The sequence below is a fragment of the Bison bison genome, unplaced genomic scaffold (genome assembly GCF_000754665.1).
Source record: "Bison bison bison isolate TAMUID 2011002044 unplaced genomic scaffold, Bison_UMD1.0 scf7180017864289, whole genome shotgun sequence".
Lineage (NCBI taxonomy): Eukaryota > Metazoa > Chordata > Mammalia > Artiodactyla > Bovidae > Bison > Bison bison.
The window spans coordinates 12,212,071-12,222,691 of record NW_011494861.1 but is presented as its reverse complement, the minus strand read 5'-3'; the positions used below and the strand labels follow the sequence as shown (position 1 = coordinate 12,222,691).

Sequence of the window (10,621 nt, the reverse complement as noted above, 5' to 3'; positions counted from 1 at the left end):
GCACACCTGTGGCGGCACCCTGATCACCCCCAACCACGTGCTCACAGCTGCCCACTGCATCAGGTGAGCCGGAAGTCACCCAGACACGCCGCCCACCGCCCTTCCCGGGCACACACTCCAGACACCGGGACAAGCAGGCTACGCGTACCCAGTAACTCAGTTGTCCATTTATTCATTCAGTGAGTATTTAGTGAGCGCCTACTATGTGCCAGGGAACGTGGCAGTGAAAACGCAGTTTGTGCTCTCAGGGAGCTTATTACATTCTAGTGGAAAACAGTGACAGGCCATCCAACAAGTAAACATGTAGCAAAATAAGTGGGAGTGAAGGAAAACAAAGAAGCAGGAAGAGGATAAGAAGTATGAGGGGCTCTATTTTAAATGACATGACCCGGGGAAGAGATCTCTGAAAAGGGCATGCTTGAGCCAAGATCTGAAGAAAATAAGGGAAGAAATCTTTGGTCTGGAAGTAAGGTGTCACAGGTGGAGGGAAGAGCCGATGCAAAGGTCCAGAGGAAGGAGTCCATTTGGTATGTTTGAGAAATTAAATGGAAGCCAGTGTGGCAGGAGCGGATTGTGTGAGGGGAGAGGAGGAGGTGGCTAGAGAGGAATGCTGCTGCTGCTGCTGCTAAGTCACTTCAGTCGTGTCCGACTCTGTGCGACCCCATAGACGGCAGCCCACCAGGCTCCCCCGTCCCCGGGATTCTCCAGGCAAGAACACTGGAGTGGGTTGCCATTGCCTTCTCCATTGTGTGAAAGTGAAAAGTGAAAGTGAAGTCGCTCAGTCACGTCCGACTTGTAGCGACCCCATGGACTGCAGCCTACCAGGCTCCTCCATCCATGGGATTTTCTAGGCAAGAGTACTGGAGTGGCTTGTCATTGCCTTCTCCGATAGAGAGGAATACAGGTGAGATAATGCAGGCCAGCAGCAGTGTGGACTAGTTCATCCTCACAACATCCCTGGCAGGTGTTTTAAGATTATCTCCACCTTACAGGAGAGGAATTGAGGCCCAAGCCTGCCCACCCAGCAGTCAGAACGGACTTGACTCCAAGACCATGGTCCTTACCCCGTGCCCTAGGAAGGGTCAATGGGGTGAACCATGCCTTCCCCCAAATGAGTCCCACAGTGACCCCGAAGCTGCATCACCAGAGCCCCAACTTCCCTCTCTACCCTGCCAACCAGTGGGGGCAGGACCCTGACTTGGCCCCCTTGCTCTGTCCAGCAACACCCTGACCTACCGCGTGGCCCTGGGGAAGAACAACCTGGAGGTGGAGGACGAGGCAGGCTCCCTCTACGTGGGTGTGGACACCATCTTTGTCCATGAAAAGTGGAACTCCTTCCTAGTTCGGTGAGTACCCAGATAGCCATCACACAGCCCCTAGGGGCAGCTCAGAAGAAGAGGGGGTCCCTGAGATGGAGACAGAGCCTGTCCCTGAGCCCCATCCTCACCCTGAACAGCCCACAGATGATGACTTTACACAAAATAGCAAAATGCTAAGAGGAGACGGACACCCCTCCCATTCCCATCATTGACCAAGGGGCTCCAGAAAGTACACATGGAATAAGAATCCCGGGGCCCCCATGGTATGTTACCTGAAGTGTCAGCCAGGGGATGAGCCAGCACTCCCCATTATTGATGCTTACTGCGCGCCTGCCCGCATTGCAATAAGCACTTTACATGCCATCTCTTATTTAATCCTCACAACAGCCCAAGACAAGAACGCGAGGATCAGAGAGGTTAAGGAATGTGTCTCAGATCACACAGCCCACTAAGTGGCAGAACCACAAGTCAAACCAAGTCTACCTAGGGTTGTCCACTTTCATTCGGGTGACACGGAAACATTAAAAATGGAATCTGCAAGTATTTTTACAGTCATAATTCCCAATTTGCTTTAGCTTAATTTCGGTTGATGCGGTGGTTCAATGACAGTGGCTCAGAAGGCTTCTGCTCTTGTCACTTCTCTGTTAAGGCTGTCGTGATGTGAAGACACAGGTAGGGGAAGAAGCTCCACGTACAGGGGCAGGCGATGGAACTAGAAAGCAGATCATTCGTTCCCCAGCATCTCTGTGCACCAGTAAAACCCGGCAGTCCGGGATGTGTGACCCCTGGTCACCCTTGGCCTGACTCCCAGCTCCCAGGCCAGGCCTCTTGGCATTTGCTTGGTGCACCAGGCCCTCCTGTGATTCACCACCTCCACTTTGGATTCCAGCAATGACATTGCCCTTATCAAGCTGGCAGAGACCGTGGAATTGAGTGACACGATCCAGGTGGCCTGCCTGCCAGAGGAGGGCTCCTTGCTGCCTCAGGACTACCCCTGCTTCGTCACTGGCTGGGGCCGTCTCTACAGTGAGTATAGCCCCTGGCACATCACGAGCGCCTTCCTGGAGGAAGCAGCTCCCACAGTAAGCATGCCACCCACATTTGCCCACCAGTTTCCTTCCTGCCTTAACATCTTTGCATCTTCTTAAACTGTGTAATGATGGCTAATATTTATTAAGCACATGCCATGTGACAGACACGCCAAGTGCATATAAGGGATGCTATAAGGATTAAATGGACTAAAATTTGTCAAGGACTTAGAGCAAGGCTGGACATCTACTAAATGCCTTGTAAATGACTATTGAATCAATGAAACTAACCATTTTGGCATAGGAGATTAGATCATATACCAAGTATATTCCAGTGAATGGAATTCTCAAGTAAATTCTAGCTGAATTTAAAGGTTAAATGCAAATAAATGAACCTACAGAAGACTTAGAGGAAAATGGAGATCAGTACTTGGAAAATTTGGGGCTGAGAAAAATCTTTTAACATGTGACTCCAAAGGTAGAGAACTACAAGGAAAGCATTGGCAATTAAAATCCCAGAACATAAATTAAAGATAAATGGTAGTTATTTCTTGAGGGTTTTCTATGGGTTGGTTTTACCTTTCCGACCCTTTGAAGGGTGTCTAACCCAGTTTGGGACCATTAGCTCAGAGTCTTGCCTCTCAATAAAAGGCATGTGAGTATGTCCCTTAAAGTCTTGCCAGAACTTGCCTGGCCTGGCCCAGCCCCATGTAGCCCTCTGCTCCCTGAAGGCCTGGGGCCAGGGCTTCCTGGGCTGCCTGCCCAGTCACCACCCATTCTCTCTCCAGCCAACGGCCCCATTGCCGCCGAGCTGCAGCAGGGCCTGCAGCCCGTGGTGGATTATGCCACGTGCTCCCGCAGAGACTGGTGGGGCACCACGGTGAAGGAAACCATGGTCTGTGCCGGGGGCGATGGAGTCATCTCAGCCTGCAACGTGAGTGTCCAGACTCTGCACCCCAGCCCTAACGCAGAGGGCCAAGTGCTAGAGGCAGGGATGAGAGCAAAGGAGTGAGAAGTGGGGAGACCCCATGAGGAACCCTCTCCCTGGGGGGAGACTGAGTCCCAGTTGGGCTCAGGAGACTTAGGAGAAACTTGTCACTGTCCCCCTTCCCCTCCCCCACCAGCACTACCGCCAGAGCTTGAAAGCTGAATGTCAGTCTCTGGATCCAAGTCCCAGTCCCACCCCTTCATAGTTGCATAACCTTGGGCAGGCTGTTCAACCTCTCTGAACCTCAGTTTCCCCACTATAAAACGGAGCGACAGTAAGCACAGAGCTGCTGTGAGGACTAAATGAGTCTGACGCATGTAGAAGAGACTTCATTCAAGTCTGGGCACACGTTCCGACATACCATCAACTCCATTGGTCCAGGGAGACAGAGGACTCAGGGAATCTGACACAGAAGCAAGAAGCACCCAGGGAAATCAGAGACTGTCCCATTTTTAAACACAGGACTCTTTCCCCATTTCCACTTTCCTCACTTTCCAGGGTCCCCTACACAACTCCCAGCATCTTCACCTCTCTGGACAGCTCAGACTCAGGCATGGGACACTGAGGCACAGAGAGGGTTCTCATCATCCCAAGATCACACAGCAAACCAAGACTTAATCTGATACTTTAGGGCTCCCCTAGGATAAAGGTCAATGGCACCCCACTCCAGTAATCTTGCTTGGAAAATCCCATGGATGGAGGAGCCTGTTAGGCTGCAGTCCATGGGGTCGCTAAGAGTCGGACACGACTGAGCGACTTCACTTTCACTTTTCACTTTCATGCATTGGAGAAGGAAATGGCAACCCACTCCAGTGTTCTTGCCTGGAGAATCCCGGGGACGGGGGAGCCTGGTGGGCTACCATCTATGGGGTCGCACAGAGTCGGACACGACTGAAGTGACTTAGCATATAGCATTAGCATAGGATAAAGGTCAAGTCACTCCCAAACCATATCTTCTCTGCCTCCCTCACTATGGACAAGCTGAGGCCAAAACAGGAGGTAACAAGGCAGAGAGGCCAACTCCATGCCCCACTCTGACCCGCCCCTGTGGCCCAAGCCTCCCTCTGACGCCCACCTCATCTGGTGCAGGGGGACTCGGGCGGCCCCCTGAACTGCCAAGCCGAGAACGGCAACTGGGATGTGCGAGGCATCGTCAGCTTCGGCTCCGGGCTGAGCTGCAACACCTTCAAGAAGCCAACGGTCTTCACCCGTGTGTCTGCATACATCGACTGGATCAACCAGGTGGGTGCCCCTCCCAGGCCTCCTTCCTCACTGCCCACCCCTCACTTGCCTTTCCTTCAGTTGTTCCTCTACTCATTCCTTCACTCATTCATTCATTCACCTGCTCAAGAAGTATTGATTGAGTGTTTGCTGCACGCAGCCTTGAGTCAGGTGCAGTAAAGGAAATGGCCATTGACTCCTCAACCCTTTAATCCATTTGCTTCAGCAAACACTTCTGTCCCAACCCTAGGCTCCCCACCAGGGCTCCCAAAGGTGAACTATGGCCCCCACACAGGAGAGGCGGTGGCATGGATGACCATCTGTCTTTTGAGGAGGGACAGGGGGTCACTTTGGGAGCAGGCAGTGTCCTGAGCCCACTTGCATGGTGGTGGGAAATGCTGAGGGGGCCAACCCTGGGGGCAGAGGCAAGCCTGGCTCATTAAGGCCTGGTACTACCTGCTGTGCCCCCTTGTTCCTTCCCTCCTGGCGAGACTCATGCCGCCCTGAGTCCCTCACTGTTCTCTGCTTCTCCAGAAACTGCAGCTGTGATTCATCCCCAGGAGCCCAGGCCACAAATCCCAACAACCACAATAAACCTCTCTCCCCCTCAAGCTGCCTGCTTTCTTTTTTTCTTTAATTTATTTATTTGGCTGCACTGGGTCTTAATTACAGCACTGAACTCTTAGTTGCAGAATGTGGGGTCTAGTTCCCTGACCAGGGATTGAACCTGGGCCCCCTGCGTTGGAAGCTCGGATTCTTAGCTCCTGGACCACCAAGGAAGTCCCCTGCCTTCATTCTTGATTCTCGTGTCCCCTGCGGGTTCGGAAGCTCTCTGGGAGCTGCCCCTTCCACACCAAGGATGCAAAGAGAGGCCCCCTCATTCAGGCTGGTTTGGCCTTGAGGGGGAGCTGTTGGAGGTGCTGGGGGAGGAGGCAATCCCAGGAGGCTACCCGGTGCCTGAGGGGACGTGAGTTAAGGACACACCAGAGATTTGCCGCCCACCCCCCCTCCTCACACACACACACACACACACATCTCATAACACCACACCCTGGTCAAACAGCAATGGCTTCCACAGTAGTCACAGCAGGTCAGAGGTGGGCAAGCTTGCACTGCACTAGACAGGCAGGGAAACTGAGGCCCAGAAAGGAAAAAGTTGAGCCTAGTCACAGGAAGAAACGACTAGTAATGCACAAATAAGAGGCTCAGTTCAGGCTCCTCTTGTCCTGAGGCCGCCTGGAGGGCACATGGAGCCAGAAAGGTGAGGGACCCAGTGTCCAGTAAGGTGGATCCAAGTGGGGCCCCTGATCCCTGACCACAGTGTCCCTAGTTTAGGGCACTCCTGAGGATCGCCAAGGCTCCTAGTCCAGGGCTGATCTAGGAGGGAGCTGCCCCCACCCCTTCCTCTAAAGTCTTCCTAGGAAAACCCTCAACTAGGACTACCTCTGGTTGGTCAATGAGTTGCCCAGTTTCCCCATCAGACTTTGGTTCCTGGAGGTGGGGACCATGATCTCCCACAATGCCAAGCTCATTCTCAAAAAGTATTTACTCAACAAGCAATGGAGGCTACAAGAAGCCCAGCACCAACTCAGCCCTGGGAATCCAGGGAGAGTCCAAACAAGACCCCTGTTCTGCAGGAGACAGACCCATAAACAGATCATTGAGGTCACGGTATAAGTGTGAAGGTAGGAATACAGTCCAGGAGCACCGATAAGGGACACTTAAACCAGTGTCAGTTGGTGAGAGGAGTCCATGACAGCTTCCTAGAAGTGGTGATACCCCAGGCTGAGTCTTCACATTTGAACAGAATGTATCCAAGCACAGAAGATGTTGCTGGTTGCTTGACCCAAGGGCCCCCTGGTCCTGCTTGACCTCCTTCTTTTGAAGCTGTCTCTATATTGGAAGGTAGATGCGCTAAACATTAACACTATTTGTGCCCAAGTCCCTTACAATTATAATAATGAAGTAATAACTAACACATACTGAATACTTGCTATGTGCCAGGCACTGTTCTATAGGCTTTACATGTATTACCTCACTTAATCCCCAAAACAATCCTAAGATATAGTCTATTAATATCATCCCCATTTCACAGATGAAAAAACTGAGGCTAGAGATGTTTCATGACTTCCCAAGGTGATTTAACCAGAAGGTGATGGAGCTGGGATCCAGACTTTGTTAATCTGGCTCCAGAGCCCATGCTCTGGATCACCAAGCTCTACTGCCCTGTGATGAACATGAATGTGGATGTGATACCTAGAGCTAAAGCAGCCATTTTGTGGCCAAGAGAATTACAGCGATATGAGTTCATACATCATCAAGCCACAGATCTGATGCCAGCAACCATTTTCTGAATATCAAGTTTTGTGGGAAAAAAATAAATCTGCATTTGTTTTAAACACTGCAGTCAGGTTTTCCATAACTTGCAGCTCAGAACACACCTAACTGATACTCTTGGGGATATCATAAGGGGTCACTACTTTCCTGGCTAAGGGAAGGGTATGAGCAAAGTCATGGTGACTGCTCAGGAGGATCTCGAGGCAGCAATTTCTGCTAGAGCATAAGGCATGGAACATGGATAGGGCGACCAATAGTTCTGGTACCATCCAAGAGCTTCACATACTCAACCTCATTTATACAATAATCTTGACAACCTTGATAATTATCCCCCTTTACAGATGAGGTAACTGAGGCTCAGAGGTGGTTTAAAAACTCACCGAAGGCCACACAGTTAGTAATGGGGCACCAGGACTTAAATTCAGGTGGTCTGACTCCAGAGTCTGTGTGACTAACAACCATGTTATTCTGCCATTAATCCCCAACTCTCAAGGATCCTCTCACACAGATTCCTCTAAAGGCCATACCAGGGAGGGGTGGAGGCTGTGGGTGTGCTGACAATCCTGAGCAAAACTGGCAATTTTGAACTCAAATAGAAACCTGAGGAGAGAGTTATTGCTCACAGATGTTCACAAAGGCCTTCACCAGCTGTATCAGCTACTTCCAGCATAATTAATAGTGCTTGATAACAACCAACCACAAACTTTCAGTAGCATCCAAAGACAGGTATTTATTGCTCACACACTTGGGTTCAGCTGGGAGTCAGTTAGGTGGCTTATTTTGGCTAACTGCCAATTTTGGCTGGAAACACTCACATGTCTAGGGGTCAAGTCTGGTTTTGACTGGGGAAGCTCAGCTCCACAGGGCTCTCTCTCATCCTCCTCCCAGGAGGCCATTGCAAAATTGCAAGGCAAAGGGCATGGATAAAGTGAGAGGTGAAGAATCAGAGCCATCCTGGAAGTCTCTCATACCCTCACACTATCTAAGACACAAATTAATAGCATGAAATACGGCAGAGCAGAAAGGAGGATATTTATTGGCTAACAAGCAGTGACAGCAGCTGAGTCACCTAACCTCTCTGAGACTCAGTTTCCCCATCTGTAAAATGGGCACATCTTCCACCTCCCTTTGGAAGCCAACAGAAGCTTGTGACAGGCGGTGTCATTACTACTAATGACCTCATACCTGGACCCCCAGTGGCACATCTCCCCTCTCCCTTTTATTCCTTAGGAGGGGGAGCTTTATTCCTAGCAGGCCCTGGTGGTCAGTCCCCTAAAACTCACTCATCAAGCACATATCTGCAAATGTTCACATGGTGATAGGCCAGGGGGCATGTAATGGCAGAGAATAAGCACAGAGCATCTTCCCAAAGCACCGATTTCCTATGAAGATTGTGTGGGAAGAAAAAAAATGCACATTAAGATAAACCCAGCTGTGTGATGAAATAAGCTGCAAAATTCAGATCAAGCTTTCCAGGTGAAGAATGAAACTTCCCAGACATTTGCTGTTGTGACTGCCACATGCTAGACCCCAGATCATTAATCAGAACATCAGAGCCTGAAAAACAAATCTGTTTTGTAAATAAAGTTTTCCTGGAAAACAGCTATGCCTATTGGGCTGCTTTTTGCAATATAACAGCAGAATTGAATAGTTGTAACTGAGACCGTATGGCCAATAAGCCTAAAACATTTGCTGTCTGGTCATTTGTAGAAACAGGTTGCCAACCCCTGATCTCCTCAGATTCTTTGATGGTAAAGTTTGAATAATTCTGTGCTATTCTGATATCTGAGGTCAGCAGGTCTCAGGACTGAAGAGTGAACATTTTATTGCACATTGACAATTCTCAGTGTTCTAAGTGAATAAACCATTGTTTAACTCTAACAACAACCCTAAGAGCTGGATAAGATTTTTCTTGTTCTATTTCATAGGTGAAGAAACTGAGTTAGAGATGAAACTTGTTCTAGCTCAGGTCTTCTCAAATTTTAACAAACAGGAGAATCACCTAGGTATCTTGTTAAACTGCAGACGCTGGATCAGTAGGTGTGGATACATGAGTCTGCATTTCTAACCAGATTCTAAGCTATGCTGGTCCAAACCACTCTGTGAGCAGTCAGGATCCAAACCAGAGTCACTACCCAGAAGCACGGGGCTGCAAACCCAAGTCTCTAACCCCTGGGCACTGGATTTGTCAGAGGAACCCTTATAAGTGAGTCATAAATCTCATGAGAGTTCACGTCTGCACCTCCATGGCCCCACTGAGACCTCAAGGACACAGCCCAGTTTAGAACTTCACAGATTGCCCGGTTGTCCATCAACATATAAATGGGGACTGAGCCCCAGTGGGAGGAAGTGGGCTATGAAACTCATCTGTTCTCCCAGCCTCTATTCCCTCTCCAGAAACCTGGATTACTATTTTGGTGCTGTCCCTCCCCCATACTTCCATCTGGAGCCTGGTGCCCAGATCCAGGGGTAGGACTTGTCCTTCAGGTCCTAAACCTGTCCAATCCACACTTGCATCCCCTCTCCCACCACAACCATTGGTTCAGAGATGGTCATGTGACCTGAGGCAGGTCCAATCAGAGAGAGTTGCAGGACTTCTGTGGGAACTACCAGGAAGCTCTCGCTCATTCCCTGATGGGTTTGAAGATGAGTGATGTGAGGCTACAGTAGCAAAATGGAGGGGATTGTTTTGCTCTCTAGAATACATTCAACAATGAGTAGAGACACTTCTGGTTGTCACAACTTGGGGGAGGAGGGAAGAGACTACTGGCATCTAGTGGGTGGGAACCAGGACTGCTGCTAAATATCCTTCAAGGCACAGGATTGTAGTTCACAGGATTCTGGGTCTCATAACAAAGAACCATCATCCAAAATGTCAATAGCGCCATAGTTGAGAAACCCTGGACCAGAGATTCTGTAACCCGCTTGTCCCCATAGGACAACCCAGAGCTCCTACAGGCCATGTAATGGAGCCTGAGAGTGGACTCTCACAGTGAAAAGCAGAGACAAAAGACAGAGATAACCTGAGTGCTGGGGACATCACCAGAGCCCTGGATCCAGCCGTGCCTGAAATGAGCCCTGCTCCTGGGCTTTTCCACCTTGTGTCCCAGTGAATGATTCTTTGGCTTAAGCCTATTAGATGATGATTTTTGTCACTTTCAAACCCTCCCATAAATGTGATGAAATAGGCTGGGCATATGTCCTTCTCTGTGTTTCATTCATAAATAGCCCCAAGCCAGAGGACCTGTGTGACTTGCCCAAGGTCACACAGCAAGCCCATGGCATGTGCCAAACAAACCAGTATTTGTTCAGTGACCTCCTACAGGAAAATCTTATTTTTATAGTAAAATAAACACAGATACATGGAACAGAATGGCATATTCACATTAATTCAAGATAAAATAGGAAACTTCAGAAATAGTCTGTTGTTGTAGTGACTGCTAGACTACAAACAAGAGCCCAAACTGTTAAAGAAGTTAGGGATGGAGTTGGGACTAGAACCCAGGTATTCCGACATCTAGTGCAATGGGATTCTACACCCCAGGCTCCCTCACCCTCCTCATGATTCTTGGCCAATTAAAAATTTTTCTCATCCATATGACAATCCTGTAATCCAGGCCGGGATTGTTATTTAGGAAACTCAGGCCCAATGACTTGTCTGTCCAAACTATAACACTCAGTTCTGACTCAATGAGGACTTGAACTCAGGTCTTAACAGTTTAAGTCAA

The 10,621-nt window shown here is 49.5% G+C and overlaps 1 protein-coding gene across 1 annotated transcript in view; it reads left to right on the top strand.

Moving 5' to 3' along the window:
• The window catches only part of CTRC (chymotrypsin C (caldecrin)), a 7,329-nt gene extending 2,162 nt beyond the window's left edge, over nt 1-5,167 (top strand). Inside the window, exons 3-8 of the mRNA XM_010850049.1 lie at nt 1-63; nt 1,221-1,346; nt 2,209-2,345; nt 3,136-3,281; nt 4,425-4,577; nt 5,091-5,167. Of these exons, the coding sequence (XP_010848351.1) occupies nt 1-63; nt 1,221-1,346; nt 2,209-2,345; nt 3,136-3,281; nt 4,425-4,577; nt 5,091-5,105 (640 nt within the window). The 3' untranslated portion in view covers nt 5,106-5,167. The remainder of the gene's footprint in view (nt 64-1,220; nt 1,347-2,208; nt 2,346-3,135; nt 3,282-4,424; nt 4,578-5,090) is intronic.
• Nucleotides 5,168-10,621: the final 5,454 nt, after the last annotated feature.